Below are 19377 nucleotides of genomic sequence, written 5' to 3' on the forward strand. Positions count from 1 at the left end.
ACTATAGTGTATATATATGAATTAGTTTCAAAGTTTTATTTATAACTATTTCTATTGCAAAAAAATCCAGATTCCGAAACAGAACATAGTAAAATATCTTGGTCTCCATTTAGACAGCAGACTTACTTGTAAAAGTCACATAAAAACAAAAAAGCAGAAAATAATGATCAAAATGAAAGAATTTGATTGCCTACTGTGTAAAAAGTCTAAGCTCTCTGTTGAAAATAAGTTGCTGCTATATAAAGCAATTATTAAACCAATCTGGACCTATGGAATTGAGTTCTGGGGATGTTGATAAATCAAATATAGCTATAATGCAGAGAACTCAGTCAAAAATTTTACGTATAATACTTAATTCTCCGTGGTACGTTACAAATGAAACCATTCACAGCGATCTCAACATGAAAACGGTGCATTAACGTTCAAAGAATTTAAAGAAAAATATAAACGTAAACTGGAATCACATTCCAACCCATCAATAGGCGACATTATCCAATCATTTGGCGTAGGAAGATTGAAACGTCAATTGCCTTTAGATTTAGTCTTAGATCAGCTTCAATATATCATTATATTTTTAATGATTAAACTAAGAAGATCTCATTGGAGTTCTTCTTGGACATCGCTCTCAAATATTGTCAATTTAGCTTATAGGAATTCTTATGTATTTCTGATTGCTGAATAAAACAGAGTTAATATATATATATATATATATATATATATATATATATATATATATATATATATATATATATATATATATATTAGGGTGGTCCTTAAAATAGTCATTTTCGAATTTCCTTGCTCCCAGGGGATCAAATGGTTCCAAATTGATAAAAAACAATTCTCTGAAAGTTTTAGCTCTTAATATTAACGTTTAGATAGAGTGCAATTCAATCAAAGTTTGTATGGAAAGAGCATGGAAAAATTTTTGAAAATTAAAAAAAAATGTTTTAAGTATAACTTAGCGACAAATGAATGAGTTTTATTCATTCATTTGTTCGCTAAATTACATTTAAAAAACATTTTTAAAATTTTTGAAAATTTTTTCATGCTATTTCCATACAAAACTTTGATTGAATTGCGCTCTATCTAAACGTTAATATTGAGAGCTAATAAAATTTTCAGAGAATTGTTTTTTATCTATTTGGAACCATTTGAGCCCCTGGAAGCAAGGAAATTCGAAAATGACCATTTTAAGGACAACCCTAATATATATATATATATTGTTTCTGGCCAAAGAATAATTAATTATAATTTATATTATACTAATTGATAATCCTATAGCTTTGTTGTGTTTGTTTTAACAATTATTATTTATATATATGTGGTAGTTTATAGCAATTTTTGTTACAAATTAATTGTTTGACAAAATACATCCCACACATAAAATATAGTATAAAATCTTTTGCAAAACGTGATTAATTTCATGAGCTATATATGATTAAGATGTATACGATACTTAATCCATTCGAATTAAGTCAAATTAAAAATAATGTAGTTTCCGAGTTCCAAATAACTCATTTTTTTCTAATGATTCTCTAGTCGTACGCTATAGTGCTATCAATTAAATTTCTAAATTCAGTCTAAGCGTCTGATCCCCCTTCATCCCATATCTCAATTACGAGAACATATATTCAATAACTGTGCAACATTTTCACTACCTTCTTTTATAAAAGTTACCAATAGTCAACCTCCAGAATGACGTTCTAAAATCCACATTATAAAACGCATAAATAAACGGATTTATCGCTGAATTTATCCAGCCTAACCAGGTCAGTATGGACATGAGCTGGTCGCTGACGTCAGTTTGCACCAGGAATGGTGTAAGTATATAGTATATAAAGAAAGGTAGCCAGCAAGCCACGAAACCGCCGACAACTATGGAAAGTGTTTGAGCTGTCTTGGTTTCCCGGCGCAGGCTGGAGATCCTCTGGCGCAGGGGCCGCGCTCGGTTGAACGGCGACCGTGGGGAACCCGTTGATCCCAGGGCGAACGTTGTTGCGTACTCCATGCGGGAATCGCGGTACGAAGGCGAAGACAGCTGAGGATAAAGTTTAGAACAGTTTGAAAACTTTAGACTCACATATGAATTTTATTTGCACACACACATTGGTATTAACTTCCCGAAGGAGAAGTTTGTTTTTATAAAAAAATCCGATTCGCTGATTTTATGTTTTTTCGACGTTTTAAGCCATTCTGAATCGAATGAGACCAAATTTGGAAAAAGTATGTGTGTGTGTGTAAACAGATTTTTTGCCGTATCGACGATTTTTCAAAAACGGCTGGACCAATTTCAAAAATTTAGCCATTCGATGTGGCTCGATGGGGACTATCGTTTGTCAGTTTTCCGGTACGATTGGCCGAACCGTTTCTTTGTAAATCGCAGAAAAGTGAAAACGTTTAAAATGTCCAGGCTTTAACCCGCAATTCTGAAGCGATTTTAAAAATTCAAAAACCGTCCGAAAGATATTGATTGGGAATCGACCTGATTAGTTTTTGGTAAAGATCGCCCGAGCCGTTTTCTTGTAATAAAGTGTTAACAATTTTTTTTTCGACGATTTTTATGATTTTTTTTGACGGTAGATACCATAGTATTATAGAATATACTAAATTATTACGGCTCTACGACAACTCGTTTAACTTTAAAAATTAGTCTAAGTTTGCAAAAATTAGTATCGTTTTTTGGCATTTGTCAAAATTAGACCTATGATCGACGTTTTATCAAAAACGCCTGAACCCATTTCAGAAATTTAAAAGCCATTTAATGCATTTCAATGAGGACTATCATTTGTCAGTTTTGTGCGACTATCTGCTGAGCCGTTTCTTTGTAATTTGAAAAAAAAAGTTAAGCTTTTCACCCACATTTAATGGATAGATTTTAAGAAATCAAAAATTGTTTGAAAAATATTAGTTGGGAATGATACTGCTTAGTTTTAGATGAAAATTTACCGAGCCGTTTTCTTATAATTAACTGTTGAAAAAAAAGTTTAAGCCGATTTTCATGGAACTTTTTTTATATCATGGTCTTATAGAACTTACTGAAATATTACGTTTTATGACAAATAGTTGGAGAAAATAGGTAGTTTTTTTGACGTTTGTTGAAATTAAGAATAAGACGATTTACTTGGTATAACGATAGAGTACTTGGTAATGAACATACTAAACCATAAAAATTTATTTTTAGAAAATACTCTCAGTTAACTTGTCCGTTCGTTTTCAATTATGTGTAATAAATCGACTCGGAATACTTTTAATCACTCATAAATTAATTTATTTTTTATTGATTAAGTAGATTATTTACACATATCGGGAAGTTCGTGTAACTTGCCAACTAGTTTGATACAGTTTCAATAAATATTTTAAGGTATAACGCATAAATCTATCAATCAAACTCTGCATAGATAAAATCTATAAAATGACATATATATTTTAGCAGATATTGAAACGAATGGAGCGAAGTCGACACTTGTCCCATTTTTATACTGCAAAAAATAATAAATTAATAGTATATATATATATATATATATATATATATATATATAAGTTATAATAGACATAATTCTAATATTTGTTGAAAATATATAAAATGATTCGATCAGTAAAAAAATTCAATTTTTATTCAGTTTTTGATTAACAAGAGAAAATATTTTATGTGGTATAATTTTAAGAATATATTGCACTTATATCAACATTTTTAATAAAATAAAATATATTATAATAATTTCATGTTATTTAGCAATGCTTATTTCAAATATAGCAATTATGATTCCTTGCCTTCAACTTTTAAAACTTTTAGATTCAAATTAATCGACATTCATGTTTAATTATCTTAACAGATGAAATATAAAAATAAAAATAATTTTGTATTAATTTTTATTTGTTGTTTACTTATATTGAACATACGAGTTTTTAATATCGGCCGGCCGATCTTTACTAAAAACTAATCAACGCTATTCCCAATCAATATATTTCGAACAGCTTTTGAACTATTATTTTTGATTAAAAATTTTAGGCTGGACATGGACAGGAATTTTTACTTTTTTGCTTATTACAAAGAAATGGCTTAGTCCTTATCGAGTTACATCAAAATGCTTTTAAATTTTTTAAATCGGCCCAGCCATTTTTGAGAAAACGTCAACAAAAGATAAAAAATCAGCTAAGGAACACACACATACCTTTTGCAAATTTGGTCTCATTCGATTCAGAATGACTTTAAACATCGATATAAAATTAGCAAATCAAATTTTTGAAAACAAACTAATACTTGAAGAAGTTAAAAATATAAAAAAATGTTCAAGTATATTTAGTTAATGGAGGAAAATTTTTTCAATCTGCGACCTAAGCTATTATTATCCAAATATAGGTAAACTTGATAAGTTTGATCAAATAACTATCGGTCTAGTAATTTTGTCCCCCTGTTAAATGCAACATAGCTAGAAAAATGTAATACTTAGATAAAGAAAAATAAAAAAAAAATGTTCGAGTATATTTAGTTAATGGAGAAAAAGCCCTTCAAGTTGCAACCTAAGCTATTATTGTCCAAATATAGGTAAATATAGGTAAACTTGATATATTTGATCAAATAACTATCAGACTAGTAATTTTGTCCCTCTGTTAAATGCAACATTGCTATGAAAATGTAATACTTAGATAAGTTAAAAATATAAAAAAAAAATTCAAATATATTTAGTTAAAGAACAAAAGTCTTTTAAGTTGCGACCTAAGCTATTATTATCCAAATATAGGTAAACTTGATACGTTTGATCAAATAACTATCGGTCTAGTAATTCTGTCTCCCTGTTAAATGTATATATAGTTTTTCAAATGTCAGTTCGTAAAGCTGATATCTGCAGTATTTGCAACATATTTTCATATGATGGTTATAGCCAATGGTTATGGCAATGGCTTCATTTCGCAATATTTGTCCCATAGGAATCGAGCAGCACGTTCGGTTCCGAGTTGTATAATAAAGGCATGCACAGTATTTCCAATGTGCTCTAACTATGCTAATAGCTACATTTATACGAGTTTTAAATGCAGATTTATATTCTGATCGTGCAATTTTTCCATATATGCAATCAATAGGAATAGTTTATATTTCTTTATTTTGTTCGATAAAAATTTTTGATTGCTTTCAAAATTATGTAGTACATTTGGGTTTCAAAAAATTCAACTAGTGGTGTGGGGCATCATGCCTTAATTCAAATTCCTGGAACTTTCTGTACCAAAAATTAATTTTTTTCAAAAGATTTTTTTTTTGAAACTTTGAAAAAATCAGATTTCTGAGAAATTTTTAATTTTTGAAAAAAAAAGATGACTTTTTTGGAAAAAAAACTTATTTAAAAAAAATATTTTGGGAATTTTGAACTTTTTTTCAAAGCAATCGCACTGCTTTAGCTGCATATAGACGAACTATCGAAGCGCGTAACAAATAATAAACAATTCTAATTGAAAATTGCTGATCGCATTTGAGCTAATGTTCACCAACTTTTGGAATGTTTGCAAATTCGCACATAATTGGATTTTATAATATAAAACTCGATGGGAAGCATTAGTGTGTTGTTTCATTCTTTAATCACGAAATTTAAAAAATTCGATTACAGGCGTTTGTCGTATATTAATAATAATATTAAAAATGAATGTTGGGTTGAGTTATAAATTGAGTACAAAATTGGGATTGGAATTTATGGGCAGGAAATAGCTATAACAGTCAAATAATTTATACCAGTATATTAATAATATTTAAAAATAAATGCTGATTTGTGTTATAAAATTGAGTACCAAAATGAGTATATAAAAGACTCAAAACTTTGGCAAACGATACAAAAATTAGATAATAAATTGTTAGGATGTAATATACATGTAAGTTCTATTTTGTAATATTAAATATAATTATTGATATTATACTCGTATATTTTCGACACCAATCATTATCAATAATTTTTCATTAGTTAATTTATTCTTTGTCGCTATCGTCATATGTAATGTCGTATATCATTCGTAGTTCAATTTGCAATAATAAATATCACTTTTGATATTGTCTATTTTTAAACAAATACTATTGATGGTGATTTTTATCAAATCCTGAAACGTGTGCCATTAGTTTAATTATTTTTTATGGTTTGCTATAACATCATATGAAATTGCCGGAAATCTAAAATTTAAATAAAAACTTTTAGGGTGTATTATGTAAAACTTGTAGTTGGTAAAATTTAGAAATATTAAGTATTATTTATGATATTGAATACTATAGAACGCACATATTTTAATTTGTTTTTTTTTAATATTTCAGTTGGTATTGGTATTTTGCTTTGAGACAAGTTACATGAACTTCCCGATATGTGTAAACAATCGACTTAATCAATAAAAATTAATTAATTTATAAGTGATTAAAAGCATTTCGAGTGGATTTATTACACATAATTTAAAACGAACGAAAACGTTAACTCGGAGTATGTTCTAAAAGCAAATTTTTAAAAATCAATATTTTTTATAATTGAACCAGTATTCGTAAGACTTTAATGGTTTAGTATGTTCATCAAGACCAAGTACTCTATCGTTATACCAAGTAAATCGCCTAATTTTAATTTAAAAAAAAACTATTCATTTTCTCAAACTTTGATGAATTTTTAAAATTAAACTACTTATCGTAAGGCCGTAATATTTCAGTAAGAGGCCATGATATATATCGACGAAAAAAGTTCCATAAAAATCGTCTTAATTTTTTTGCAATATTTAATTACAAGAAAACGGCTCGGTAGATTTTCATCTAAAACTAATCAGAATCATTCCCAACTAATATTTTTCGAGCAGTTTTTGATTTTTTAAAATCGATTCGGTAGTTTGAGCTTAAATGTGGACGAAAAGTTTAACACTTTTTTCAAATTACAAAGAAACGGCTCGGCAGACCGTCTCACAAAACTGACAAACTATAGTCCTCATTGAAATACATCAAATGGCTTTTAAATTCCTGATATCGGTTCAGGCGTTTTTGAGAAAACGTCTATCAAAGGTCTAATTTCAACAAATGCAAAAAAAAACGATACTAATTTTTGCAATCTTTAAAGAATTTTTAAGATTAAACGACTTGTTTTAGTAAGAAAATAATTTAGTATGATCTACAAGACTATGGTATCTACCATAAAAAAATCATGAAAATCGTCGATTTTTTTAAAACTTTGTTACAAGAAAATGGCCGGCCGATCTTTAAACTAATTAGCACGGTTCCTAACCAATATCTATCGTACGGTTTTTGAATTTTCAAAATCGATTCAGAATTACGGGCTAAAAAAACGCGGACGAAAATTTTTTCACTTTTCTGTAATTTACAAAGAAGCGGCTACATATAATAGAAGTCAGAATGCTAGTCCTCATCGAGATACATCGAATGGCTTTTAAATTTTTGAAATCGGTCCAGCCGTTTTGGAGAAAACATCGATTTTCGGCAAAAAATCTGTTCACACATTCACACACAAACTTTTACCAAATTTGGTCTCATTCGATTCAGAATGGATTAAAACATCGAGAAAACATAAAATTCGGATGTTTTGATAAAAACAAACTTCTCCTTCGGGAAGTTAATAAAATATAATGTAGATGGAAATTATCAACAAGCTTTCTTTAAATAATAAAATCAGAAGTATAAATTTAATAAAAAAAACAAACTTCCAAAAGAAGAAATTTAGAATTTCGCCTTGCGTTTCAGTCGCTGACAGAATCTATGACGAAGCATGCACATTTAATTCTTATGTTTATTTCATTATAATTATTGAATATAAAGTTCTCATTAAAGGAGTGGAGCTTTTTTCCTAGAAAGTCAATTTTTTTCAAAATGTAAATTTTCTCAAAAATTTAGTTTTTTTAATGTTTAAAAATAAATTTTGTCTTTTTTGAATCTGGTACGGAAAGTTCCAGCCAGCCATATGAAGTGCTCATTAAAAGAGTGAAGCTTTTTTCCTAAGAAGTCAATGTTTTCAAAATGTAAAATTTCTCAAAAATCTAATTTTTTCAAAGTTTAAAAATAAAATTAATCTTAAAAAAAAAATTGGCACGGGAAGTTCTAGCAATTTGTCTTAAGGCACGATGCCATAAACACCATTAGTTTATTAATAATTCATAGTTTTACATTTACCTTACCTTATTTTGTATTTTGGTCTTGTGCAGAGTGACCTGAGTATCGCTGAGCGGCTGGCATTCGCACATCGTGGCCGTACTCAGCTTGAACGTCTGCTTCGGGGTCAGTTCACCAGGACAAGGCGCGCTGCTGCGGTATCGGCGAGCTGGGCTCGACGTCGAGTCTGCTTCGGACGTATCGATTTCCGTATCGATTATTTCAATCCGTAATTTGACACTGTTGCTTTTGTTACGATGATGAAATAACTGGAACAATGAGATAAAGGATATAGAGGTACATACCCTTAGAAATTGTAATATTCATAGAATAATTGTATTTAGCTATATCATGTTTTAAGTTCAGGAAGTTGTTCAGGGACTGGATCATAATCAGGAAGTTGAATTATACACGATGTAGATTTTATACTTTTAATTTCTTTAACTTCGAATTTATGTTTTACATGCATAAAAATAGTGGACAAATAATCAGTAATCGTAAGCTTGTATATGTAAATGAAAAGTACACATATGAATGTGCTTTTGTGTTACTTAGTTATAAAATTTATTAAAACTCTCCTTCGGTAATTCAGGTTGTTGGGTTATAATTTAACCCTTGTAGCTGTGGACTGTATTAAATACTGATCTGTTTGTATATTATATATTTGTTGCAGCTAAAATTACAATCACTGATTTGTTACTAAGTTATAATGAAAGAAGATATATTTATTTTTATTGATTATTTACATGTTGTTAAGCGGACTTTACTTTTAGAAGTGAACAACTAGTTCCATTAAAACACTCCGCTACCCCCTCTACCAGGGGTAGCAACCATTCCGTGTAAATTATTAACGAATGCCCTGAAGTTTGTCACCTTCATGGCCAATATTATAAAACGAAAAGACGTCCGATCAAATTATGTGACTTTCACGTCACAGCGGCCTGTAATGTTTGCACTTCCTCACATGAAGATTAAAAACCAAATCAATCAATCAAATTTCAGGTTAAAAACCCTACCAAGAATCATAAAAATTGACATTGTTCGTCTTGACAATTATAAAGATATAAGATTTATGCGGGCTCTTACGAAAAAAGCTCATTATTTGATAAAATATCAAAAAGTTTGGAATGTAATATAGAATGTTGTTGCTATATGTACAGGGCCGGATTTAGAAATTTCGCGCCCTGGGGCACTGACAAAAATGCCGCCCCATCCCTAAATTTTTTACTTAAAATAGTTTATATATATCATTTTTCTAAAATTAAAATAACTATTTGATTGCAAAAAAATTATTACGCATTACATAGTGTAAATAGTGGTGCTTGGCATCGTGCCTTAAGATAAATTGCTGAAACTTTCAGTACCAAAAATTAAAATTAAAAAAAAAAATTAAAGCGATCGGCCTGCGTAAGTAAGTAAGCGCCGCCTCGCAGAATAACAGATAAATAATTTTGCAGAACTCATAGAAATGTAAACAAAATTTAAATTATTAAAATATCTGATAATTTTATGTGCATATGGTTAATGATCATTTTTGACCGCCAAATGTTTCTCTTTCAATTTTTTTTATTGGGTCACCGAAACCGCTAGACCTGCCTTTCACAAACTTAATCAGTTCTCCATTTTGTCTATATATGTAAATTTCTTTTAATGATATTGGACGTTCCGTTTCTCAAAAAATGAATTATTATTTTTGGCATTTTGGCCCATATTTCCGAAACAGTTGGACCTGTCTTGGCCAATAACTAATCAGCACGTTTCGCTATCAATAGAAATCGAATTATTCAAATAAAATTCAATTTTAATAAGCTTAATAAATGAAACTTAATAATTTTCAAAAAATTTCGAACGTGCGTCACTAATTTAGTTTTTTTTTCATCGCTATGAGCTTGGAAGTGCACAAATTCGTCATCTTAAGAGGGCTCGAGATCTGAAGAACATCTTTATATTAGCCAAATTGCCAAATTTTGCAATGCATTTGTATAATGTTTTGTTAATTATATTTCTTGAAATTAAAAATTTTATTAAAAAAATTATTTAATTATATGGTATAGAATTTTTTTTCACTATCCAAATTTTGCTGCCCCCGAAAATTTGTAGCCCTGGGCAGTAGTCCCGACTCCCCCTACTGTAAATCCAGCACTGTATATACATGTATTTTAGAACACTTGAATAAATTGCACTGCACTGCATTATACATGTATAATAGAACTCTTGAATAAATTGAAAATATATTTTGATTTTAAAATTTAATTTTATCTTTAGTATATATAATTTCATACCAAGTACACAAATTTTTCATGTAGTCATTTTTTATTTTTTTATTTTCTTATAAATTACAATCTGTCTACATAGAAAGACATTGAGTAATTAATTTGACAAATGACATAGAATTTCAAAAGGAAAACCCAGAGGTTCACTTTATATTAATGTACTAAATTATGACTTAATTAAAATTAGGTATATGTATCCATATAATCACTATAATCTTTCCAAAAGATATTCAAAATCTTTTAAGACTGAATTTATTTGTTTATTTTCTTCAAAAATCCAAATGTATATAAACAATGACAGGTTTTCTGTGATTTTGCCAACACTAGCGCTATCAATTGCCTAATACCAAAAACTATTTATTGATAAGATAACAACCAAAGATAAATGATTTTATCATTGATAACGATCTATGACAGAAATATAAGATTTGAATTTGAATATATGTAGGTAACGACATAAACATAACGACATAACGAGTATGACGAGTAACGATTTATATTGTTTTGGCGCCTTTTTGCCCCCATAAAAGCTGGCACAGAAACAATGTTAAGTCTTTTTGTGTTGAGACCTCGTGGAGTTACTACAGTGAAAGGTAAGTCATTTATAATAACTATTATAATATTATTCTAAAACTGTTTTCAAGTAATTTCTAAAAAAAATCATATATTCAGTTTCTTGAATATATGATTTATGCATGGTGTTGCTTGCGTTTTTATTTATTTAATTTTGTTTAATGAATTATAAATAAAAAAATGGAAACCGATCATTATTTATATAAATCGATTTATGTTATTTTTTCTATTTCAAAATAATTTTTGCCGAAGAGTTTCTGTAATGGTTTTGAAATAACTCTTTGGCCAAAATTATATTAAAATATTGAAAATAATGTAAATCCAGTAATATAAATAAAAAATGGTTTTCAAACTTTTTTTAATTATAATTCAATAAAAATAAATCAAATCAAAGCGCAAGTACATATATACAGATATATGTATGTACATATGTATCTAATGTATATTGTATATATTTTATACAATATACAAAATTTTAAACAATATAAATAATTCCAACTGTAGAATTTAGGTATGATTTTATGATATAAAATTCAATTTTTTATATTTTATTTGAATATACATTTTAATTTAAATATTGAATTATTAAATGAAAAATAGAAATAAGAACATATGATATATATATTGCATATGTTCTTATTTCCATTTTCCATTTAATAATTCAATATTTAAATTAAAATGTATATTCAAATAAATTTAATAATTATTTAATAATTAAATTTAATTTAAAAGGTATTTAATAAAATTATACATATATATGTATAATTTTAATAAATACCTGTATAAATTTTATTAAATTTTATAACATTAAACTATGAGTATTGTATAATAATTGTACAAAATATTTTTAATTGAAAATGGCTGATATATTTGACTACAAAGTCAATAATAATGAAAAAAAGATTAGAATTAGAAAACTATTACAACATTAAAATTTATATCTGAACTTATGTTGGAATTATTTGCAATTGACTTTTTATAATTATTTAATGTAGTTGTTTAATTAATTTTTAATGTAGTTCGTTTCTTTTCAGATTTTATACAGTGCCAATAGTGTTACGTGCAGTGAATAATAACTTCGGAGGCTTATTGTGCATTAAACTTTTTTTAATATTAATTGTAACTTAGTTTATTTGATATAGTGTTAAAAGTAATTTTTTATTTACCATTTTGCGTTATTTCGAGTACATGGTCCACACTTTTTTTTTTTTTTTTAATTTTCGAAAAACGAACGAATCGTATTATGATGAAAATTGCGCGTTTGAAGCTACGTTCCTGCCGCTTACCCCCCACGGCAGGTCCAAGTAGTCGGGTTTCACATTTAAATTTAATTTATTAATTGAATAATTTTTGTTTTGTATCTCTGAGTGTATGGACCCCTGCGTTGTTTTCCCAGAAGCACCGCAACCCCATGCACATAATTTAACAATTAATATTATTTGTTTGCAATTATTATTAAATTTAATTTTTTAATTATTTCGCTAAGTGGCCCATGGAAAAAAATAATTTTTTTTTAGATTTATAAAATTCTATTATAATGTTTTCAACTTACTTTGATTACTTTTCGTGTCGTAATGTAATGAACACAATTTCAAGAATTAACTTTACTTTTACTGGTCGCACAATGAGTCTCCTGGTGGAAGATGCTGAATTTATAAGTGGTTGAACTTGGCAATTTTCAGGACATGGTAAGAAACTCTGAGCTATGTACAAATCTTTTTAATATTGATAGAATTAAATAAAATTTTAATTTTAGGTTGAACACAGAAGTTACCAGAGGAATAGATCCTAAAACACTATTACTAAAACGAAAGAATGTTTACCAGGACGTTAGTGATTACCAGTGTACAAGGATAGAATGGACCACTTTGCAACCAGGAGCGCACAAGACCAGAAGAACGTTTGTTATATTCAGATAAGTTTGTTACTTACTAAGGTAGATCACTTTGCTAAGTAGGATGGACCACTTTACCACCACCAGGAGCACACGACCAGGAGAACGTTATGTTGATAAGTATCTTACTTGCTAAGATAGATATTAGTTTTTTGCGATCATTTTCTATATTATTTTGTTATATTAAGATATGTATCTTACTTGCATGCGACGATAGATCATAAGATATTAGTTTTTTTGCGATCATTTTCTATATTATTATTATATTATATACTATATTATTATTTTATCGGGGCCCCATTTACGTTTTCATTCTTTATATTTGATTCGTGGACGGATTTATATACATATTATAAATAAGATATATTTTGGGCAAAATCGTGTTAAATACAGTGCCAGACAGTGTTGTGTACAATGATATATCGTGATATATACAGTGCAAAACCTTAATATTTACAAATCAAGATCAAGATATAATTCAAGATCAAGATACATACAGTGGAACATCAACATCAAGATCCATACGAGATGAAGATACATACAAGATTAGAACCAACCAGAAAATTGACTACAAAATTGGAGGACGTACACATGGATATATTATTAAGTTAAAATTAGGTTAGAATACATTAGGCTGGTAGTTTACTATTTTTTATTTTAAAAATGGGTGGGGAAGACGGCAAGGACCTTCCAGTTCGCATAGATTTCGCGTTTTTTCACAATTATTTAAAATTAATTCATATAACAATACTTAATACACAATTTTATGACCTTTATAAATGCACTCCTCTATAAGCTTCATAGTGCTGGGAACCTATGAAGTTAAAGTATTTACATGGTGGATCTTAGGGGGGTACATCATGTAAATACTTTTTTTTTCTTTTTTCTTTTCTTTTTTTTTCTCTTCATTACAAAATTACCTTTAATTACAAAAGTACATTACAATTTTACCTTTAATTTCTAGCAGGTTCTTGCATCGTCTACGGTTTTTTCCTAAAGAAGATCTTCATATACATTTAATCATCTCGCGGGGTATTTTTCGTGTTACATTTGGGTCATTTAAGTTAGGCTTAAATTAGGTTTAGTTAATTAATTTAAGTTATTTTGTAAGTGGACTAGGGCTGTACGGCGACACCACATTAAAAAAAGCGCGCCTGGCAACTATACCTCCTGGGTGGTGTGGAAAATAGTTGCATCTTAGCTATAAGTATAATGATTATCAATTTAATTATTTTATTAATTATATTTAATTAATATATAAATGTGTAATGAAAAATGTAAAATACGCAGATGTTAAATGTCCAAATATTCAATATAATAAAACTTTTAAAATAATCTTTGTTTTTCAATCTGAAAATGTCCAATTTTAAGAACGTCTATATTACGTTTTGAACAAGTGTATGGTTTGGATAATAATATTATCATATTATTATGGATCATAATATTATGTTCAATTGTATTTTTTTCCATCATTTTTTTTTTATTTTGAATTTTTATGTTACTAATATAGAACTGACCTGATTTTTAGTACTTGTAACATATGTTACTATTAGTAATAGGAATATTGTAATTGGACATAACATTATAATCCATAATAATATGATAATATTATTGATTTTGCAATATTTTGTCATAAAATATTGGTTCGATACCATAACAATATCAGTATCCCAATTATTTAAATTGAAACTTATTCAAAAGTTAGTTTAATAATTTGCTTGCTTTCTTGTACTGAGATTAGTCCTAAGAAAAAGTATTTGCCATAGTAATCGGTATTATCATTTTTGGCATTTTGGCCAGTATTTCCGAAACAGTTGGACCTGTCTTGGCCAATAACTAATCAGCACGTCTCGCTATCAATAGAAATCGAATTATTCAAATAAAATTTAATTTTAATAAGTTTAATAGATGAAACTTAATAATTTTCAAAAAATTTCGACATATAAAAAAAATTTTCTTTGAATTCAATTTTTATCATTTTTCAAAAAATTTTAAAGCTTTTTATAAAATGTAATTTTCAGTACGGAAAGTTTCAGTAACTTGCACGTAGTACAAATTTTTTTTTTGTGGTGCAAATTAGTGCAAAATAAGTACTAAATAATACAACAGGTCCGGATCGATTTTGCTAATTTGGTCTTGCTAGCTTAAGAGAGGTCACAAATTCGTCATCTTAAGAGGTCTCGAGATCTGAAGAACATATTTTTCTTAATGTTTCAACTCACTTACGAATCTTTATATTAGCCAAATTGCCAAATTTTGCCTTGCATTTGCATAATGTTTTGTTAATTATATTTCTTGAAATTAAAAATGTTATTAAAAAAGTGAGTTAATTATAATTTTCTTCTCACTATCCAAATTTTGCCGCCCCCGAAAATTTGCCGCCCTGGGCAGTAGCCCCGACTGCCCCTACTGTAAATCCAGCACTGTATATGTATTTGAAACCTTTCAGTCAGGCAAATGATATATAATTGTTAAGGACCATAGTATCAAAAAGATTCTTAGGTATTTGTAAATATTAGTTAGAAAAGTTAGAGCTCTGTTGGATAATGCATATAATGGATGAAAAATTAATATATTAATTTAGCTTATAGAGTTCGTTTAGTAAACTGAAATTTTTAACGAATTGCAAATAAGCGAATTTACCAATTTTATTCAAAATCATTTCTGCATCAAAATTGGAAATATTAGTATATATGTGTATGTGAGCCAAAATTGAACCATTCGTTAAAAATTTCTCAAAAACGGTTGATTTCAAAAATTTAAAACCAAGCTATAAAAGTATAATATCGTTAAGGACACATGTTGATTAGTCTTCCAAAACCATCGGCGAAGCCGTTTCTTTAGAATAAGGGTAATTATTTAAAGCTAGAAGTAATGGGTCGCTCTTTCAGAAAATAGATCGTGTATTTCGTTCAACGAGTCGAATATTTATTATAGTATATTAGATTTGTTGAAAATAACCAACATATTTGGGAAATTTGTATAAAATTGAATGATCCGGAATTCTTTCTAAGTTTATAATGGTTTACAGCAATTAGGTATAATTATAAATCTCTCACAGTATAATATATTGATTTCTAATAGATTCAACAAGTCTACAAAAAAAGTTGTCTGTATTGGATGTACGGTATGCAGTTTTTGCCGCTGAACACGAATCGAAAGTCAAAATTATAGAACAAATGACAAAAAATTGAAAAAGAATAAAAAAAAAAACGCCAAAATCTTCGATCTAGTAATTCTTTTGCATGATAATTAAAATCTTATAATATCTGTCGTTTCCTGGCTCTTTTTACGACTATCGAGTTTAAATTAAAGATGTACGGATTTTTTTTGTATAAATCAGCAATAATTTATAAACATATTTTCAGATATTCAATTGCAATTTGGTTTGCAGATTATCCAAAGGCAATGTGAAATAAATATGTTTGAAAATTACTGGTGAATTATGCATGTGAAAGGTCGTTAGTTTATACAACATGCCTTAAGGCAAAATGACACTTACACCTAGTTTAATTAATGATGATTCAACTTGAAATTTAACATTGCTTAAGCATAATATATAATAAATTTATTAATAAAAAGTATACCAAAATAATAAATAAATTATAAATTTCTATAATGCATTCTTAAGCCATCTAAATTGTCAATTTATTATTCAAACGATGACTTAATTACACCAGCATAAAATAATTCTTAGCCACAAGAGTACCCAAAATCCTTGCATTTAACAGAAATCCAGCGACCAGGGTTAATAAATCACTCCGGGTTAATTAAAAATTAATACCTGAATATTATTCTCGCCGTTGCGCATTTCGCCCAGCCTGTCGTGCCTGGTGGCGACCACGCAGGATATCCTAGCGTACACGTACAGGACGACCAGCAGGGGCAAGAAGAACGACCCCATGGCCGAGAAGACCACATAGCCCGGGTTGCGGTTGTACCGGCAGTCGGTGCGCCCGTGCTCGTACCTAGAATATCAAAGAGCATTCTGGGTAATTATTACATGTTGCATTCGATATACAGTAGAACTCCGACTATCCGTATCGCCGATTATCCTAATCACTTTCAGAAAAAAAATTGTCCACAAAAAGTCTAAGGGCGCTATTATTCTTCCACCAGCGAAGCCAGTGTAGGCACATTGTTTGTTTTGATTTGACGGAGATGTTTAAAAAACAATGATTTTTATTTCTAAACTTGTACATAAGTACATTTATTTTATTTTTTATTTATATTTAAAACATGTGAAAATATCATATTTCTTTCATTTAATTCAATAAAAAAATAGTGCAATATCAAAACGTAACTTTTTTTCTTTCCAATGGCAATTTAAAAAAAAAAACTCCGATTATCCGAATATTTGATTATTCGAATGGGCCCCGGTCCCCATTAATTCGGATAATTGCAGTTCTACTGTATTAGTAGTTAAATGATAATATAGAACGTGATTAAACTAGTGGTGCATAGCATCGTGCCTTAAGGCAAATTGCTAGAACTTCCCGTACCAAAAATTATTATTTAGAAAAACGTTTCAATTTTCTTTTCGAATCCTGAAAAAAATCGGTTATTGTGATTTTTAAAAAAAATTGACTTTTGGGATCGTTCAAGTATTACGTAAGCAGATTTATTACAATTATTTACTTTTCCCCCTCCTCTTTGTCAGCAAAAGTAAGCAAAAGTTCTTACCCAAAATAAGCAAAATAAGCAAATCAATAACCCCCTCCCGCCCCCCTATAGTGCTTACGTACTACTTGAACGGCCCCTTTTTGAAAAATTACATTTTTTTATACTTTGAAATATTGTAAAAATTGAACTTTTTAAAGCAATCACGATATTTTATTGGAAAACAAAATATCGAAGCGCGTGGGCGCCGCGTCGCAATCCTACGGAACATTGGTACGGAACTCATAGAAAATTAGACAAATTTCGTTATTATCATTGAAAATCTATAAAAAGAGTGATAATTTGATGTGTATATGTCTAATGGTCATTTTTGTCCGCCAAATGGCTTTTTTCACTTTTTTTATTAGATCTTTGAAACCGCTAGACCTGCTTCCTAAAAATTTCATCATTTCTTCATTTCGTCAATATAAAAAAATGTTTTTTGAATCATACAAATCGGACGCTCTGTTCACTCAAAAACCTCCACCTGCCTTCGCCAAAAACTTATCAGCACGTCTTCTTATCAATACGAATCGAATGTTTTTTGAATTATTCAAATCCGTTGACCCGTGTTTTCGAAAAAGTCGACGAAAATTTGTATCCGCACACACATACATACATAAAACCATACATACATCAGTTTTTTTTAAGGTAAAATGTTCAAAAGACCTTAAATCGTAAAGATATGCAAAAATTTTTTTCATTTTCGATTTTTTGCGATTGCTATAACTTACCCTACGGAAAGTTAATTAAGGTGATCATATTTTTTATATTAAAACCGAGGAGGGGGAAGGAAGTTATCATAAGTCATTTAAATATGATTTAAAATTAAAAATACTATTAATGAATTTATTAAAAATCAACTTTTATAAATATACTGATATTTAGTATGACTATTATACGATTCTATGGTATATAATATTATATCTTATATTTTTCGATCTATAGGGCCAAATAACTTTTTTTTTGAAATTGCTCTAAACTACTGAATATTTATGTTTTATTTAAGTTTACTTCCAGTTATATAAAAGCTTATAACAAATATACATGTAACGGATAATTATATAAGATTATAACCTACAGAAATCTTTCAGTTTATAGTTTCATCCTATTCTTTTTTTAAAATACTACAAACTTTTTTTATTTAAAAATACAATCCTTACGGTTAATAGCTGTATAATAATGTATAAAAATTGTTATATTGCGTGCTTATTAGATTCTTTTTTGTTTTTAAGCTCTCTTTAAAATTCTGTTCAATTTTATTCATAATTAACTTACAATTAGTACAAATTGACACTTGTGCCAGGCATCAGTCAGTAATGCCAACTCGAGCATAGACCAAAACTGTAAATACGGCCAAAAAAACTGTAGAAGACTGTAGATATCAAAATAAAAAACTGTAAATCTACTCTAACTCTAAATCTTTATCTGTTTATCATTTATTGATGGTGATCAATAGAATACATTTCAGAAAGGGCATTAAAACAAGAAAAAAAAAACAGATGATTTGAAATCATGCGCTATAAAGATAAATTAGATCAAATAAAATTAGTTTTGTTTGAAAGCTAATATAATACTTCAAGAAATGTGACCATAATTTTTGAAAAATGTTATTTAAAACAGTTCAATATTTTATTTATTCGCAACAGTAAAAAAATAACTAACAGTTCTGCATAATAAATAAAATAAATGGCGCAAGCATCCAAAGCGAAAAACGGTAAAATTCGAGCCAAAACTGCAAAAGTATGATCATGAGGCAGTGACAAAAATCGTTTTCATAATTTTTGCTAATTTTTGAAACTGGAAAACTTGAAAAAATTATTCGCTCAATTTAATATTGAAAATATTAATTATTAGAGAGAATGTGG

General features: G+C 28.6%; 1 protein-coding gene across 1 annotated transcript in view; it reads right to left on the reverse strand.

The window, feature by feature from the left end:
• Positions 1 to 1657: 1657 nt before the first annotated feature.
• Positions 1658 to 19377, reverse strand: part of LOC113373847 (tyramine/octopamine receptor-like) — a 45565-nt gene continuing 27845 nt past the window's right edge. Inside the window, exons 4-6 of the mRNA XM_026614120.1 lie at positions 16635 to 16818; positions 8137 to 8379; positions 1658 to 2041 (exon numbers count right to left, since the gene is read on the reverse strand). Coding sequence (XP_026469905.1) covers positions 1658 to 2041; positions 8137 to 8379; positions 16635 to 16818 — 811 coding nt within the window. The remainder of the gene's footprint in view (positions 2042 to 8136; positions 8380 to 16634; positions 16819 to 19377) is intronic.

This window comes from Ctenocephalides felis, unplaced genomic scaffold (assembly GCF_003426905.1).
Source record: "Ctenocephalides felis isolate EL2017-DRISC unplaced genomic scaffold, ASM342690v1 CF-g0.4_SCAFFOLD_01604, whole genome shotgun sequence".
Taxonomy (NCBI): domain Eukaryota; kingdom Metazoa; phylum Arthropoda; class Insecta; order Siphonaptera; family Pulicidae; genus Ctenocephalides; species Ctenocephalides felis.